The sequence below is a fragment of the Dipodomys spectabilis genome, unplaced genomic scaffold (genome assembly GCF_019054845.1).
Source record: "Dipodomys spectabilis isolate Male_0828 unplaced genomic scaffold, ASM1905484v1 ptg000145l, whole genome shotgun sequence".
NCBI lineage: Eukaryota > Metazoa > Chordata > Mammalia > Rodentia > Heteromyidae > Dipodomys > Dipodomys spectabilis.
The window spans coordinates 5,823,857-5,842,965 of record NW_024870822.1 but is presented as its reverse complement, the minus strand read 5'-3'; the positions used below and the strand labels follow the sequence as shown (position 1 = coordinate 5,842,965).

The window sequence follows — 19,109 nt, the reverse complement described above, 5'->3', positions numbered from 1 at the left end:
CTCAAGTGATAAGAGTGCTAGCCTTGAGCAAAAAAAGCCAAGCAAGATTTGAAGGCCCTGAGTTCAAGACTCAATACTGAGAAGAAAAAAAAGACCCAACTACTACTGTAATCGAAATCAAAATTATGCTTTCCTCGGCTGGGAATGTGGCTTAGTGGTTGAGTGCTTGGCTAGCATGCATGAAGCCCTGGGTTCAAGTCCTCAGTACCGCATAAACAGAAAATGCTGGAAGTGGTGCTGTGTCTCAAGTGGTAGAGCACTAGCCTTGAGTATATAGAGGCTCAGGGACAGAGCAGAGCCCAGGCCCCAAGTTCAAGCCCCAGGACCAGCAAAAAATAAAAATAAATTATGCTTTACTAATATACAGGTAGTTTATTAATAGCTTAAGAAATTAAAGCAAAATGCATCCTAAAACAGTTAGTGGAAATGTAAATTATTCAAAGCACTATGGAAATCACTATAGAAGATTCCTTAGAAAATTAAACATAGGGGCTGGGAAGGTGGCTCAGTGATAGAGCGCTTGTCTTGCTTGCATGCATGAGGCCCTGGGTTCGATTCCTCAGCACCACATAAGCATAAAGAAAAAAGGCTGGAAGTGGCGCCATGGCTCAAGTGGTAGAGTGCTAGCCTTGAGCTGAAGAGCCGAGGCACAGCACCCAGGCCCAGACTTCAGGCTCCATGACTGAATCCACCCCACCCCCCCAAAAAAGAAAACTAAACATAGTTACCCTATGGGGGGAATAAAAAGACACTAGAGCAGTAAAAAAATTTTTAACTATTACAGGCCCCATTCACTCACATACCCACACACCTAGTTTGGTAATGGTGACAAACCACTCATCAGACCAACATGGCTCAAAAAGATCAACATGTAAAAAAAAAAAAAAGCCAATGCTGGTGGCTCATGCTAGCTACTCGTAAGGCTGAGATCTGAGGATTGATTATTTAAAGTCAGATGAGCAGGAAGACAAGTCCTTCCTTGCCTGTGAGGCTTTAACATTAATCAATCACTAAAAAGCCAGAAATGGAGCTGTGGTTCAAGTGGCAGAGTGCTTGCTCGGAGCAAAAACGCTCAGGGACAACTCCAAGGCCCTCAGTTCAAGCCCTGAGACCTACATAAAAACCAACAAATAAATAGTAAAGGTGCCCATCCATGTAAGAATGATGGGATTTTTAAAGTCCTATGTTTAAAACATAAAGGTCCACTTATTAAAATAACGTCAAATCTCTGTTCTATCTCATCCACCAAAATAAACTTTACACAGATCAATGACAAAAATTACAACTTGCCAGGCACTGGTGGCTCATACCTGTAATCTTAGCTACTCAGAAGGCTAAAATCTGAAGATTACAGTTTGAAGCCAGCCCAGGCAGGGAAGTCTGAAAGACCTTTTCTCCAATTAAACACCATTAAAACCTGCCACTTGACTTGCATGCATGAGGCCCTGGGTTCGATTCCTCAGCACCACAAAAGCAGAAAAGGCTAGAAGTGGTGCTATGGCTCAAGTGGTAGAGCACTGGCCTTGAACTGAAGAGCTGAGGGGACAGTGCCCAAGGCCCCAAAGTTCAGGCCCCATGACCAACAAAAAAAACCAAACCAAACCAAAACAAAAAACTGCCAGAAGTAGAGAGCCTTGAGCAAAAAAACTCAGGGAGAACTTGGCATTGGTGGCTCAGGCCTGTAATCCTAGCTACTCAGAAAGCTGATATCTGAGGATCACAGTTCAAAGCCAATCCAGGCAAGAAAGTCTGTGAGACTCCTATCTCCAATAAAAACCACTCAGAAAAAGCCAGAAGTGGTACTATAGCTCAAGTGGTAAAGGACTAGCTTTGAGCCAAAGCAGCTCAGGGACAATACCCAGCCCTGAGATCAAGACCTAGGACTGGCACATGTGTACACAGGCACAAATATTTGCACGCACATGGGCATACACACAGAGTTCAGGGACAAAACACAGGCTGAGTTAAAGCCCCAGGAACAACATGCATTCACACACACACGCATGCACACACAGAATCTAACCTAAAAAAGCAAAACTAAAGCAAAAGGGCTGGGTCATGACTCATGAGGCAGGGTACTTTCTAAAGCAAGTTTAAGGCCCTGAGGTCAATCTCCAATATGGGGATAGGAAGGGCAAATAAACTTAAAAACATGTCTGGCACATGACAAAAATACCAAATTTACTAGTACATAAAATCCAATCAATAAAGTAAAAGAAACAATGACTCAAAAAGAAAATGGACAAAAGGAGCCAAAAGTAGCATGGAGGTGGCCCTAGTTTTATCTCCAGCAAAGGGAGAAAAAAAGATAAAGTATAGGACAAAGTATAGAAAATACAAGCAGCAGCCAGAAGGGGCTGGACTAACAAGGAGGAGTAACGATGAATATGGTCAAAGTAGACTGTCTGCCTGTATGGAAACACAATAATGAAACTATTTTTTATTTATAAGGGGTGAAATTAACTGGAATACATTGCATTACTGCTTGGAAATGTCATGAGGAAACTGCCTTACATAACTATTGTATGCTTAAAAAAAAAAAGTTGAGAGGTGCTGGTAGCTCATGTGTATAATCCTAGCTACTCAGGAGGTTGGGATCAGAGAATCACAGCTCACAGTTAGTTTGGGCAGGAAAGTTTGTGAGACTCTTATCTCCAATTAACAACCAAAAAAGCTGGCAGTGGAGCTGTGATTCAAGTGGAAGAGCACCAGCCTTGAGGGGAAAAAAAAAAAAACAACTCAGGACAGCATTCAAAGCCCTGAGTTCAAGCCCCAGGACCGACACACCACACACACAAACAAAAAAATCAACAACCCTAAAAAAGAAATGGGTACCCTTTCCCACAAAGAACCAGTAACACTCAAAAAAAAAAACAAAACAAAAAACAAAAAACATAAGACACATCAAATATCTTCCAACTGACTTTACTGGCAGTAGTGTGCAGAAACAGATATGCACATTATTGGGCTTGGAGAACAAGTAGCAATATGGACCAAAATTTATATAAATGTCTGATTCTGAATTCCACTTCTAGCAACTTACCCTACTGCTGTATGTATGCCTGAAGATGCTCAAAAAACATTGCAGTGAAGCAGGCCCTGGGTGGCTCAAGCCTGTAGCCTAGGAGACTGATATCTAAGGATCAAAATTTGAAGCAGTCACTGAGACTCATCTCCAAATAACCACCAAAGTTTGGCTTAAGTAACAAAGCGCCTTGCCTTGGGCAAAAGTCAAAGGAGAGCTCCAGGCCCTGAATTCACTCCAGTAGAGCACACTCAACACACACAAAAGTGAGAGCAAAATAAAACAAAAAACAAGCACACTCAACACACACAAATGTGAGAGCAAAACAAAACAAAAAAACAATCAGTTACTATATTGTAACTACGTAAGAGTAAGACAGGAAATAACTTAGGAGACCAGTTAGGAGCTGGGACTGTGGCTCCTGCAATCCTAGCTACTCCAGAGGTTGAGATCTGAATAATTATGGTTTAAGAACAGCCCAGGAGGGAGCTGGGAAGGTGGCTCAGTGGTAGAGCACTTGCCTTGCATGCATGAGGCCCTGAGTTCGATTCCTCAGCACCACATAAGCAAAAAGAAAAAAGCCAGAAGTGGCGCTGTGGCTCCAGTGGTAGAGCGCTAGCCTTGAGCTGAAGAGCTGAGGGACAGCGCCCAGGCCCAGAGTTCAGGCCCCATGACCGGACAAAAAAAAAAAAAAAAAGAACAGCCCAGGAAAAAGGTCATGGGACCTTTATCTCAACCAATTAAAAAAAAAAAAAAGCTGGGTGATGTATTGCATGCCAGTTGTTTGTCTACTGAAGAAGCATTATAATAGGAGGATCATATGCAGGCAAAAAGTAAGACTGTATTCAAAAAATAAGTAGCCGGGTACCAGTGGCTCATGCCTAAATCCGAGCTACTCACAAGGCTGAGATCTGAGGATCATGGTTCAAAGCCAGCTCAGGCAGGAAAGTCCATGAGACTCTTACCTCCAATTAACCACCAGAAAACTCTAGAAGTGGTGCTATGGATCAAGTGGTAGAGTGTTAGCCTTGAGCTGAAGAGCTGAGGGACAGCTCCCAGGCTCAAAGCTCAAGCCCCATGTCTGACAAGAAAGCAAGCAAGCAAGCAATAAGGGCTAGAGGTATATGTAGCTCAAGTGGTAGAAGGCATGCAGGGCAATCACAACGTCCTAAGTTCAAGCTTCAATACTGTATGAAAAAAAAGGACCAGTCAGTGGTACAGTGTTGGTCCAATATGCACTAGGCCCTGTGTTCAATCCTCAGGGCCACTAAATAAACTCATTAAATTGTGACATTTGTAGTCATTAAAAATTACAAGGGAATGGGCTGGGAAGGTGGCTTAGTGGTAGAGTGCTTGCCCTGCATGCATGAGGCCCTGGGTTCAATTCCTCAGCACCACCTAAGCAGAAAAAGCCAGAAGTGGCACTGTGGCTCAAGTGATAGAGCACTGGCCTTGAGCTGAAGAGCTGAGGGACAGTGCCCAGGCCCTGGCCCACGACCAACGTTCAGGCCCCATGACCCATAACAGACAAATTACAAGGGAAGACAGGTCATAATACTGGGCTAAAAACAAGTAAATGGAACAAGGGATACAATGTACTTACTTTTACATAATATGCTCTGAAGCTCTAAGTTTTTACTATTCTCTGAGAAACATTTGCACACTGGTTTGTATTTGCCAGGTATGTTGGAATTTGAGGGATAAAAGGTTTCTTACAATTAGATTAGTAAGTAAATTTTTTCTCCTCATTCAATTTTGTGGAAATCTCAAAATCCTATATACAGGCAGGAGTTTCACTTACGTATCTGTTTTTCACTGGCCAAGGATTTAAGCATTTAGAAAATGATCTAAAAAGGTTAATTATCAAACAACTGTATTAACAATGGAAGCTGGCTGGGTGCTGGTGGCTCACACCGGCAATCCTAGCTACTCAGGAGGCTGAGATCTGGAGATCTCAGCTCAAAGCCAGGCCTCTTATCTCCAAATAGCCACCAGAAAACCGGAGGTGGGGCTGTGGCTCAAGTGGTAAAATGCTAGCCTTGAGCTGAAGAGCTCAGGGCCAGGGCCAGAAACAGAGTTCAAGCCCCACGACTGACCGCCCCCCCCCCCCCCCAAAAAGAGGAAACTACTCAAAATGGCCAGGAGTGTATCCTGCTACTTACGCCTATATTTAATTCCCATAATAAAAAGCCTTTCATTGTAATAATTATGATCCAGTAAGTGGCCAATGTTGACAGCAGTATTTTTCGGTTGTGGGGCATGAACAACTCTGGGCCTGGGCACTGTCCCTGAGCTAAATCTTTAGCTCAAGGCTAGCACTATACCACTTGAGCCACAGTGCCACTTTCTGGTGGTTAATTAGAGATAAGCGTCTCAAGGACTTTCCTGGGATCTGAGGACTGTGGCTCCAAGCCAGCCCATGCAGAAAAGTCCAGGAACATATATCTACAATATAACCAGGAAAAAGCTGGAAACAGAGGTGTGGTTCAAATGGTTGAATTTCAGCCTTGAGCAAAAAAAACAAAAACAAACCAAAAAAAAAAAAAAAGCAAGCAAGAACTTGAGGCTCGGAGTTCAAACCCCAGTACTAGTATACACGTGCATGCATGCACACGTGTGCACACACACCCAATCTTTTGTAATTCTGGGGGTGTAACCCAGAACATTCTTCATGCAAGGCATTCTACTACTGAGCTACAAATACCTCCAGACTACTGTTTTTATTTTGGTGATCTTTTTAGTGTTTAGCAAAATAATAAACCTTATCTGCTTCTTTCTGTTTCTTGCAATAGTGTTTTGGATGCAATGGGCCATGGACTGACTCCAATTTGAGAAATTTTATCATACACAGTATAATTACATTTCAGTCAATGATTGTACTACGATGATCCTAATAAGACTAATGGAGATGCAAAATTCTACTATATTATAGCTCGATATTATCTTGGCCATCACAACAACTCAAGGCATTGTTCATGTGTTTGAGGTGATTCTGGTATAAAATGAGCCTACAGTGCTACCAAGTTATGTAAAGATCTAAAACATACAATTACGTAGGATATGAATTACTTTATTATAAACAACTATGTTGCTGAGTAGTGTGGTTACATTGCCCTTTTTTGGGGGTGGGGTGGGGAGGGAGAGTGGGTCCTCCGGCCTGCACTCTGGGCCTGGGAGCTGTCCCTCAGCTCTTCAGCTCAAGGCTAGCACTCTACCACTTGAGCCACAATGCCACTTCCTGCGTTTTCTACTTATGTGGTGCTGAGGAATCAAACCCAGGGCCTTGTGCATGCAAGGCAAGCACTCTACCACTGAGCCACCTTCCCAGCCCGTTATATTGTTTTTTATATAAAAGCAATGTATAGCCAGTGGAGGGAAGAATAGTAAGCAAATGCAGTCATTATATTCAATGTACGCTATGTAAAAATTGAACTACATAACTTGACGGTAAGGATGAAAGGGGGAAATTGGGGGAGAAGGATGGAAGAGGTGACAATGATCAAGATGCACCATACTAACCTACCTTATGAAATCAAAACCTCTGGACAACTACTTAAATTTAAATTTTATTTTTTTTTAACCAGTTGTGGGGCTTGAACTTGGCCAGGGTTCTATCCCTGGGCTTCTTTAATTCAAGGCTAGCATTCTATCTCTTAAGCCACAGTGCTACTTCTGGCCTGTTGATTATGTGGTATTGAAGAATGGAACCCAGGGATTCATGCATGCTAGGTAGGCACTCTACATTAAGCCACATTCCCAGCTCCCAACTATTTAAAAAATTGAAAAAAAAAAAAAAAAAAAAAAGCCAGGTATCGTGGCAAATACCTACAATTCTAATTAACAGGATTAACTGAGGCGAGACTCTTAAAATTGAAGGTCAGGTTAGATTACATAGTGAGATGTTATCTCAAAAATGAAAGTTATTTGACAGTTGTTACATTAGGACTAGATGCCAGATTAGTTCTGTTTCTTTACCAATGCAACTGAACTGTTTTCATGAACAGAACTGAACAGACACTGGGCACTGGGCTCAAGTCCATAATCCTCTTACTCAAGAGTCTGAGACTTGAGGAGTGCAGCACAGTTTGAAGACAGCCCAGGCAGGAAAGTCTGTGAGACTCATACCTCCAATTGACCACCAAAAAGCTGAAAGTGGAACTGTGGCTCACTCAAGTGGTACAAAAAGGCTAAGGAAAAATGTCAGATTAAGACCCAGTATTGGCACAGAGCAAAAATAAACAAAACTTCACAACCAACTGTGAGCTCAATTCTCTTTTTAGATCACTCTCACACAATTACCAACAATGCAACTAAACAAAATGATTCAAATTCACAAGTAGGTCCTGTTTAATAAGAAATACAGACCTTGAAATATGACAGAGAAACTTAAAAGCATCAACTGGTTTTAGAAACAGTCCAATGAAAAAGGCACAAACAGCTGAATACTGAATTTTGCCATTCTGACAGCTGTCTGTGATGTAATTCTTGTATTCAACCTAGTCCTGAAACAATCTAATGTTGAAATGTAATCTTGCCTCACAGTTTTTTTCCTGTCATACTTCTAGGAAAACCAATACTAAATTCAGAACAATTGCTCTTGGAACAATCACTATCAAGTCCAGTATTCCATAAAGTCCAGTTTTCCTAAGAAATATTAATAAAGATCAGGGCTAGGAAGGTGGCTCAGTGATAGAGCGCTTGCCTTGCATGCATGAGGCCCTGGGTTCGATTCCTCAGCACCACATAACCAAAAAGAAAAAAAGTCGGAAGTGGCGCTGTGGCTCAAGTGGTAGAGTGCTAGCCTTGAGCTAAAGAGCTGAGGGACAGTGCCTAGGCCCAGAGTTCAGGCCCCACGACCGGACCCAAAAAAACAAAAACAAAACAAACAAACAAAAAAAGAAATATTAATAAAGATCAAATTAATTAGCCTGCTCAAAACTATTCCAGTGGGCCTGGGAAGGTGGCTCAGTGGTAGAGTGCTTGCCTTGCATGCATGAGGCCCTGCATTCGATTCCTCAGCACCACCTAAGCAGAAAAAGACAGAAGTGGCATTGTGGCTCAAGTGGTAGAGCGCTAGCCTTGAGCTGAAGAGCTGAGGGACAGCTCCCAGGCCCAGAGTTCAGGCCCCACTACTGACAAAAATAAAAAGTGAGAAATTTTAAATAGGAGAGGACCAGGGTGCTGGAGGCACACACCTGTAATCCTAGCTACTCAGAGGCTGAGATCTGAGATTGCAGTTCAAAGCCAGCGTGGGCAGCAAAGTATGTGAGACTCTTATCTCCAATTAATCACAGAAAAACTCCCAGTGGTAGAATATTAGCACTGAGCAAATGAATTCAGACACTGCCCAGACCCTGAGTTCAAGCCCCAGGAATGGCAAAACAAAAACAAAAATAAAAAATAGGAGGGGGAGAAAAAGTAGGAAAGGCTATTTACAAGAAGATTTTTTAAAAATTAAAAACATTAACTGTGTCCAAAAAATATACTACCTAACTTATCTACCTGGCTGTTCCATCTTTCTACCATCTTAATTTTAAAATTGCTTGTTTGACAATGAGGGGCTCAGACCAGTCATCCTAGCTACTCAGGAGGCTGAGATTTGAGGACTGCAGGAAAATCTGTGAGAATCAGACTGGCCAGTTAGTTACCAAAAAGCTGGAAGAGGAACAGTGGCTCAAGAGTTAGAGCACTAGGGCTGGGAAGGTGGCTCAGTGGTAGAGCGTTTGCCTTACATGCCTGAGGCCCTGGGTTGGATTCCTCAGCACCACATAAGCAAAAAGAAAAAGCCGGAAGTGGCGCTGTGGCTCAAGTGGTAGAGTGCTAGCCTTGAGCTGAAGAGCTGAGGGGCAGCGCTCAGGCCCAGAGTTCAGCCCCCACGACCGGACCCCCCCCCCCCAAAAAAGAGAGCACTAGCATTTAGCAAGAGACAGCACACAGGCCCTAAATTCAAGCCCAGGATTGGCACACACACACACACACACACACACAAAGTAATCACAGACTACCTCCGTATCTATCATCTGTGTCTTCCCAAACCTATCTTACACTAACAAACAAACAAAAAACCCGATTAAACATTGATAGATGACCCAGAATTACCTTCTTTGTGGTGATAAATGCCTACAATCCAAGCAAACCAGGGTTACATGGTGAATTTTATACTTCCTGGTAAAATGCTTGTCTCAAAACAGCAAAACATGCTCGGCACCGGTTACTTACGCTGCAGTAATCCTAGCTACTCAGGAGGCTGAGATCTGAGGGTCACGGTTCAAAGCCAGCCCCAGCAGGAAAGTCCCTGAGACTCTAAACCACTCAGAAAACTGGAAGTGGCCCTGTGGCTCAAACCCAGAGTTCAAGCCCCATGACAGACCAAACAAAACAAAACAAAACAAAAAACAGCAAAACAAACCTGGGTGCTGGTAGCTCATACCTGTAATCCTCTATACTCAGGAGGCTGTGATCTGAATATCATGATTCAAAGACAGCTAGGCAGGAAAGTCTGTGAGACTCTTATTGTCCATAAACTAAAAAAGCAAAAAGCAGAGCTATGGCTCAAGCAGCAGAGTTCTAGTCTTGAGCATAAGCAGCTCAGGAACACTGCCCAGGTCCTGAGTTCAAGCCCCAAGCACATGCACACAAGTGCACATATACAAGCAAAACAAAACAAAAACAAGCAAACAAAGGTGAACACTTTTTGTGAGGACTGGGCTTGGAGTGCAGCTCCATGGTAGCTGTAATCATAAAACATGTTCAAAGATCTAGGTCCTATCTCCAGAGCTGAAGGGGAAGGAAGAGGAAATATCTTCAAAAGTGTAGCAACAGAACTTTAGCAGTTTAAAATACTTTGAATTCAAATGAATTTTTTAAAAAAGCCCCTTCAAAAGTCATTAAGTACAAAACCCAATGAAGGGAGTGGGGATGGCTCAGTGGGTTCCATCCTCAGCACATCACAAAAGACCTGCCTTTGGTGGCTGAAGCCTGTAAACTGCACTATTTAGAAGGCTGAGATTCAGAGGATTATAGTTTGAAGCCAACCCAGGCAAGGTAGAGTCCAATTACCCAGCAAAAAGCCAAGCTAGGAGCATGGTTCAAGTGGTAAAATACTAGCTGTGAGCAAACAAGCTGGCTAAGGTCAAGACCCAGTACCATCAAAAAGAAAAAAAGAGAAAGAAAAAAGAAAGGAACATTAACTTACAGGCTAGTGAATAGTACATATGGTTAAATAAAGCTTTAAAAGAAAGCACCAGGGCTGGGAGGTTGGCTCAGTGGTAGAGCGCTTGCCTTGCAGGCCTGAGGCCCTGGGTTCGATTCCTCAGCACCACATAAGCAAAAAAGAAAAAAGCTGGAAGTGGTGCTGTGGCTCAAGTGGTAGAGCGCTAGCCTTGAGCTGAAGAGCTGAGGGACAGCGCCCAGGCCCAGAGTTCAGGCCCCATGACCGGACCCCCCCCTAAAAAAAAAGAAAGCACCAAACTTTCAACCAAGCAGGAAAAAAATATATACAAAATTTAAAAAGAACAGCTACAATTTGACACTGAAATCAGAAGTATGTTTGGGAAAAATAGGAGAGCTATCTATGTGCACCTAATTTTATCATAATTATACTGGCAAAACAAGTAAACAAATGAGCTTCAGAAGATTATCCTTGAACATTTCCTTGCTACAGTATAAACTTCAGCCCTGACTACAATTACTTCCTCTTTTAGAGGACAAAAAATATTGACAAATCCTAATGGAAAAAACACACAGATATCTTTTAGTAACAAATTTAAGATATTATCAGGCTTATTTTATAAATGAGCTCTGAAGCTACTACTAAAAAGCTCAAAGATATCTAAACCATGTATATTGGCAGCATTCTTTGTCCTCCTTCCAAAGCAAATCCATGACTAACAGTGATTTTTTTGTTTCTTATGTTATATATATATATATATATATTTTTTTTTTTTTTTTTTTCTTTTTTTCCCCCAGTCGTGGGGCCTGAACTCTGGGCCTGGGCGCTGTCCCTCAGCTCTTCAGCTCAAGGCTAGCGCTCTACCACTTGAGCCACAGCGCCACTTCCGGCTTTTTTCTTTTGCTTATGTGGTGCTGAGGAATCGAACCCAGGGCCTCATGCATGCAAGGCAAGCGCTCTACCACTGAGCCACCTTCCCAGCTTCAACAATGATTTTTTTGAAAGGAAAAAAAAGATTTAAAGACAGGTACCGGTATGTCATGCCTTTAATTCTAGCAACTCTGGAGGCTGATTTGGTGGGTTGAACTCAGCGGAGGCAAACAAATCCTCAGACTAATCCCCAATGAATCAGCAAAAGGCTGGAAGTCCAGGTGTGGCAAAATTAGTAGACCATCAGACAAGAAGGAAAAAGCCAAGGGAAGTCTCAAGACCTGGTATTAAACAGGAAATCTGGCTCTCACCTGTAATCCTACCTATTTGGGAGGCTGAGAGAGTCAGAATGGTTATTAGAATACAGCTTGGGGCCAGGCGCCGGTGGCTGAGGCCTGTAATCCTTGCTACTCAGGAGGCTGAGATCTGAGGATCATGGTTCAAAGCCAGCCTGGGCAAGAAAGTCCGTGAGACTCTTTATCTCCAATAAACCACTAGAAAACCAGAAGTGGAGCTGTGGCTCAAGCAGTAGAGCGCTCGCACAGTGACAGTGCCCAGGCCCAGAGTTCAAGCCCCCAACCGACAAAAAAAGTAAAAATAAAAAATAAATAAAAATAAAAAAATAAAAATAAAAAACAGAATACAGCTTAGGAAGAAAAGTTTGCAAGACCTTATCTTGAAAACAACAAGCAATTGGGCTGGGAAGGTGGCTCAGTGGTAGAGCGCTTGCCTTGCATGCTCAAGGCCCTGGGTTCGATTCCTCAGCACCACATAAGCAAAAAGAAAAAAAGCCAGAAGTGGCACTGTGGCTCAAGTGGTAGAGCACTAGACTTGAGCTGAAGAGCTGAGGGACAGTGCCCAGGCCCAGAGTTCAGGCCCCACGACCGGACCAAAAAAAAAAAAAAAGAAAAGAAAACAACAAGCAAAAACAGACTGGAGGTGTGGCTATGGTGGTAGGGGATTAGTCCAGCAAACTGGAAGCCCTAAATTCAAAGAAAAAGAGACTTATTCTTTGTTCTAACTCACTCTGTAGTACAGGTTGTGCTCTAATTCATGATCCCCACTCCAGTACGGGTAGCCCAGTGCCACTATGCCCAGACCTTATTTAGCTTTTTTTTCTCATTTGTAATTTCAGGCCATTTTAGGTACTCCTTTCCTTCTGATTTTCACTACTCACTGTCCTATACATAAAGGAATAGTGTAAGGCCCTGACTTCAAACCCCAGTACCCCTTCCAAAGAACAGTTGATTCATATATTAACTCATCTCTCACACACAAAAATCCTATCATTTTTTTTTGGGGGGGGGGTCCGGTCGTGGGGCCTGAACTCTGGGCCTGGGCGCTGTCCCTCAGCTCTTCAGCTCAAGGCTAGCACTCTACCACTTGAGCCACAGCGCCACTTCCGGCTTTTTTCTTATGTGGTGCTGAGGAATCGAACCCAGGGCCTCGAGTGTGCAAGGCAAGTGCTCTACCACTGAGCCACTTTTCCAGCTCCTCCTATCACTTTTTAAGGTGTCATTTAATTACTACTTCAGTTAAATAATACAGTACACGACATTGCTTCAATATAACTTAAGAGTAGTTACAAATCATGTGAAGATAGGGAGAAAAGACTGGCTATAAACTGAAGCTCTACAGTATGCAGTATACTATTCCTTTTTTGCAGATCTGAATAGGAAGCTGGACTAAGTAGCTCAGATATATAAATCCTTGCTATTCAAAGCAGAGTAGATGGATCCCAAGTTCAAGGTTAGCCCAGGCAGAAAAGTTCAAGAGACCCTAACTCAAAAATAACTAGCAAAAAAAAAACAAAACACAAAAAAAAACTAGCAAAAGGAAGGGCTCAAGTGGTAGAGTGCCAGACTACCAAGTGAGAAGGCCTGAGTTCACATCCTAGTAAAGGAGGAAGGGAAAAAGGAAAAGTTTATGTGAAGACTTCCTGATAAGATGTCAACAAAGGCTAGGAAGGGGCTCAGTGATAGAGTGCTTGCCTTGCATGTATGGGGCCCTGAGTTCGATTCCTCAGCACCACATCAGCAGAAAAAGCCAGAAGTGGTTCTGTGGCTCAAGCAGTAGAGTGAAAGCTTTGAGCTGAAAAGCTGAGGGACAGCACCCAGCCCAGCGTATATGCTCCATGACCAAAAAAATAAATAAAAAGTCAACAAACATGTCTTAAGGCTGGATACTGGTAGATCACACTTGTAATCTGGCAACTCAGGAGGCTAAGATCTTAGAATGTGATCTGGTTTGCACCAAGCTAACTTGGCAGACAAATCCAATTAACTGGCCTTAAACAGGCAAAAAGCGAGATGTGGTTCAAGTAGGTAAGAGTGTAAATTCCTATGTTCAACCCCCACTACTGGCAAAAATAAGAATAAAAAGTAACAATATTACCAACAATAACAAAGTGCTTTAGATTAAAGGGAAAAAAGCCACAAAGTTTTGGGCAAGCTGAGAATCTATAGGGATAATCTCTTAGGGAAAAAAGGGGGAAGAAACAGAACAATCCAATTTTTTTTTTTTTTTAGTCGGTCGTGGGGCTTGAACTCTGGGCCTGGGCGCTGTCCTTCAGTTCTTCAGCTCAAGGCGAGTGCTCTACCACTTGAGCTAGAGCGCCACTTCCGGTTTTCTGGTGGTTTATTGGAGGTAAGAGTCTCACAGTCTCTCCAGCCCGGGCTGGCTTTGAACCGCGATCCTCAGATCTCAGCCTCCTGAGTAGCTAGGATTATAGGCGTGAGCCACCGGCGCCCGGCTCAGAACAATCCAATTTTTAAAAATAAATTTCCCACATCCAATTAATAACCAATTTCTCAAAAGTTTACCAACTGATAACTAGATAAAAAGGTTACTAAGGAACAGACACACACAGAAGCCAATACAATTACTAACTGCACAAAAATGACCTAGCAATCATCATCCTAACCAATGAACAAATTTAACCATCACTAAATATAGTAGAATAACACAACAAGCAGTGCTTTTGATGTAATATTCTAAAATTCTACAAAAACACTTATCCTGAATATTATCAAGACCTAACTATAAACACTTCTAGATATATGAAGTGTTTAAAGGGATAAGTTAAATGACATCGCTAAAAATTTCACCTAAATCAAAAACAAAGGAAAAATAACACAAACCTGGAAAAATACTCTAGACTTTGCAGACAGACTATACCCTTGGGGAGAAGGGATGTAACTGAGGAGACAACTTATATTTAAAGGGCTGGGAGTAGCTTAGTGGTAGAGTGCTTGCCTAGCATGCATGAAGCCCTGGGATCGATTCCTCAGTACTACCTAAGTGGACAAAGCCAGAAGTAGAGCTGTGGCTCAAGTGGAAGAGTGCTGGTCTTGAGCCAAAGAATCTCAGGGACAGTGCCCAGGCTCTGAGTTCAAACCCCAGGACTGGCCAAAAAACAAAATCAACAACAACAAAAACCTAAAAATCAATGAGAAGCCTATTTCATAACAACCAATGTAAAAAAGGGGCTGCAGGGATGGCTAATGTTTAGAGGCTAGGAAACAAAAGACTCTGGTGTGTGTGTGTGTGTGTGTGTGTGTGTGTGTGTGTGTGTGTGTGTGTGTGTGTGTGTGTGTGTGTGTGTGTGTGTGTGTGTGTGTGTGTGCGTGCGTGTTTTGTAGGTTGTGGGGCTTGAACTCTGGGCTTGGGCACTGTCCCTGTGCTCTTCAGCTCAAGGCAAACGCTTGAGTCACAGAACCACTTCCGGTTTTCTAGTGGTTTATTGGAGATAAAAGTCTCACAGACTTTCCTGCCCCGGCTGGGTTTGAACCATGATCCTCAGATCTCAGCCTCCTGAGTAGCTAGGATTACAGGCATGAGCCACCGGTGCCCGGCTTGTGAGTGTATTTTTTTTTTTTTGGGTCAGGTCGTGGGGCCTGAACTCTGGGCCTGCGCGCTGTCCCTCAGCTCTTCAGCTCAAGGCTAGCGCTCTACCACTTGAGCCACCACTTCAGGCTTTTTTCTTATGTGGTGCTGAGGAATCGAACCCACGGCCTCGAGCGTGCAAGACAAGTGCTCTACCACTGAGCCACCTTCCCAGCCCAAGTATATATTTTTTTTAAATAAAAAAGCTGTTAGCTCATGCTTAGCTACTCAGGAGACTTGAGCTATGAGAATCCAGGTCCTAGGCAGATAAATCCTCTCATGTCCAATTAACTGGTAAAAAGCTGGAGCTCAGCTCAAGTGTTAGCCAGCTAAAAAAAAAGTGCTGGAGGGTCCAGATTCAAGCCCTGCTACAGGCACACACACAAAATAGCTCAAGGTAATAACATTTCTACATCCTTAGAAAACAGACAAATTTAAAAATTAACAAAGAATTTCAGAAAGTCCAATGAACTCTCTCCAACAACTCCTTTACTGTCAAATGACAAAATAATAGCTATGGGGCGGTAGGTAGGTAGGGCACAGATGGAGCACTCAGGTAATAATCATAGCTCATCAGGAGACTGAGATCCTATCTCCCATTAACTACCAAAAAAAAAAAAAAAAAAAAATCAAAAGGGGAGGTGTAGCTCAAGTGGTAGAGCCAGTTCAAGCAGACTAATTGGAGACCCTCTTCTCCAACTAACCAGAAAAAAAGCTAGAAGTGGAGGTGTGGCCTTGAGCGAAAAAGCTAAGCAAGAGCCCAGATGCTCTGAGTTCAAACCTCAGTACAGGCACTAAAAAAGTAAATTTTAAAAAAGGTGTTATGAGTGAAGTTTAGATACACCGGCTTACAATTTGCGTATCTGGGCATCCTAAAGTTGGGTACAATGTAAACACTGGGAAAACTCCAGGACTAAAACCAGTCCTCAAGCAAAAACTAAAGTATGTTGCTAATAATGAAACTTAGTTACACCCCACACTACACAACAAGAACGGTCCTCTGGTACCTCACCTCATTCTAGCAACTTCCAATAGCAGTTTCCACGTCATCAGAGGACTTGGGGGGGAAAAAAAAAAGAAACCTGAAGTGCATGTTCGCTGCTATGGCAATAGGAAATTTCAGGAAAACAAGACTTTGCAGGCAAAAGCTAGACTCCATTTTAAAAACGATTTATATCGAAAACCACCTTTAAAGATATCTTTATCTTTTGAGTTACGAAAATCAGATGCCTCTCTCATCTAAAAGGCAATCATCCCCTCCAAAACTTAAAAAACAAACGAGTAAAACATAACGAGCAAAAGGAACCAAAATTTTTTTTTTTAAAAAAAGAAAAAAACTGCTGCTAGAAGGGGGAAAAAGAAAGCGAGAGAAGAACCAGAAAATTCTCCCCGACCCCAGGCCTCGGCCTATTCCCGCTAGACTGGCTCTCTGCCGTTGGTGTCCTCAAGTTTCGTGTCGGACTGGTAACTGCTGTCTTTCTGGGTGGAGTGTGTGTGTGCGAGCGTGCGCGCGCGTGTCTGGCAGGCAGGGAGAAGACACACGGCCAAGTGCTGTTTTTCTCGAAAACGGCCATGACTCGTTGAACTAATTCCCCATCACCAAACACCAAGCCTGGAGTGGACCGATCGGGCGGCCGGCCCGCAGCCCAGCCGAGAAGGCGGACAGGGACCAGGCGGCCCCAGCCATTGTGTAAGTCGCATGGTTCCCGGGCCTCCCGGGGAAGACAACCTGTTCGGCGGCCGTGTTCCTCACGTCCCTCCCGCGCCCGCTTCCCCAGCCCGCCGTCCCCGGCCGGGCCCTCCACTCCCGACTTCGGCACCCACCCCGACCCCCGGAGCACCACCCCCCCCCCAGCTCCTTCCTCCGGCGCCCACGGCCGGCGTCCTCGGACCCACAGACACGGAAAGAAGAGGTCGCCACGAGGCCCGCTCGCTCCCTCACCTGCTCCGCAGCGCCGTCTCCTGACATGGCCTCCCACGACCGCAACGCGCGCGCCGCCCGGCCGATGGGAAGCTAGAAGAGAAAAATTAAACGCCAACTAGCCCCCTCCGAAGAACCAGGAGAGCCAGCGTCTCCGCCGGGATGGCTCCGGACCGCCCGCACGAGTCGCCACCGCCCACTCGAGCTATGAATTAAGATGGCTGCGCCCCAGCCGGCTGAGGAAAAGGTGTGATTTTTTTTTTTTTTGCATTAACTTCCGGGGGTAGGGGGCGGGGCTAAGAGCTCAATTCGCCGGTTATTCTGGGCGCGCAAACGCAGAAAGACTCCCGAGGGGGAGGAGGGGCGGGGCGGGCCCCCAGGCGTGTGCTGACGTCACGGCCCCAGGGCTAGTGGAGCTGACTGCGTGGGGCTGGGGACGCTGGGAAGCGGGACGCTGATTGGCTTTGCACGCTCGCGCGCTTCTGGGAGTTTACTTCCCGAGTTGCTGTGCTTGGCTCCTCTGGGGTGAAGCCCGGCGGCCCGTCAGTTCAGTTCCTTCCCACTTAGCACGTTAAGGAGCCGTGCCAAGGGTTGAACGGCTCCTCTGTGGGCAGAGAAGAAGACTTGTGTGGACGAGAGAAGTGAACGTGTCATCCACCTCTGATTGGGTGGCGGAAGCTTCGAAGGCCGTGTTTTTGGCTTAGCGTCGTCTGCACGTGGGGGTAAGAGTCTGGGAGCCAGCGTGGATTTGAATTTAGGTTTGTTTTTCACCACGTGAATAACTTGGGCAGTTTGCCTTCTGTGTGCCTCAGTTTCCCGGCTTTGAAATGGCACTTGTGATTTAAATGAAGATTTATTTCGATACAATAAAGTGTTTAAAAAATAACTAGCCTCTTTAAAACCTCCTCAATTCAAAGATGGTTACTGTCTCGTTCCATTCTTCTTGCCTACACCTCAAAGTAAACTATTCAACTGTGCTCATACATGCCTTAATTCTTTTTAGCCTGTACATAGGCTGGTATTTACACATCCTCTCTTTGCCTATGATCAGACACGTGATCAGATGTGTATTTTCAGCTAGTCATTCCACCACTCAATGATGGAGTACTACTTAAATATATCACAAGTCATCTCTATGAAAGGATATCAGTCGACGCTGATGCTACTTTGTAATTACTGACATGGGAAAACATCCACAATATTAAGGGGGAAAATTAGATCAAATACTGTCGGTGTGCCTTTGCATGCATATGTTCAAGGAATTAAGAAACATTAGATGATAGCCTTGTTCTATATCTGTCATCTTACATATTTAGGAAGCTGAGATCTGAAGGTCAAGATTTGAAACCATTCAGTGAGGAAAGTAGAGAAGACTCTTATTTCCAAATAATCACTGAAAAGCCAGAAATGCAACTGTGGCTTAAGTCATAGGGCACTAGCTTTGAGCCAAAAAAAAAAAAGTGAGGGATGGCTGAGAATGTGTCTTAGTGGTAGAGTGCCTGTCTAGCATCCATGAAGCCCTGGATTCCATTCCTCAGTACCACATAAATAAAAGAAGCTGGAAGTGGTGCTGTGTCTCAAGTGGTAGAGCACTAGCCTTAAGCATAGAGAGACTCAGGGACAGAGCACAGGTCCTGAGTTCAAGCCCAGGGCCAGCCAAAAGCAAACAAACAAAAAAAAATTGAGGGATAATGCCTAGTTTCTGAAGTCAAACACAACTACTGGCACACAAGTATAGGCAGATGCCGATGACTCACTCCTGTAATCCTAGCTACTCAGGAGGCTGAGATCTGAGGATTGCAGTTCAAAGCCAGCCTAGGCAGGAAAGTCTATGAGACTCTTAGAGTCAATAAACTACTCAGAAAAAGCTGGCGGTAGGGCTGTGACTCAAGCAGTAGCGCACTAGCCTTAAGCAAAAGAAGCTCTGGGACAGTACCCAGGCCCAGAGTTTAAACCCTAGGCCCAGAAAAAAAAAAAAGCATAATAAGTAAATGCTTTCATTTTTTCCCCCATAACTGAGTTAAAAAACCAGTACTGACACACACACATACAAAAAAAGTACATACATGTTTTAATTTTTTCCCTTTAAAGACTACTTTCAATATAAAGTAGAAGGATGAAATTCTCATTTATCCTTTTTAGTACCATTATGGTTTCTTTTTGTTTTGTTTTTGTGC

General features: G+C 43.9%; 1 protein-coding gene across 1 annotated transcript in view; it reads right to left on the bottom strand.

Moving 5' to 3' along the window:
* The window catches only part of Cstf3 (cleavage stimulation factor subunit 3), a 79,537-nt gene extending 62,399 nt beyond the window's left edge, over nucleotides 1–17,138 (bottom strand). Inside the window, exon 1 of the mRNA XM_042691440.1 lies at nucleotides 16,954–17,138. Coding sequence (XP_042547374.1) covers nucleotides 16,954–16,980 — 27 coding nt within the window. The 5' untranslated portion in view covers nucleotides 16,981–17,138. The remainder of the gene's footprint in view (nucleotides 1–16,953) is intronic.
* Nucleotides 17,139–19,109: the final 1,971 nt, after the last annotated feature.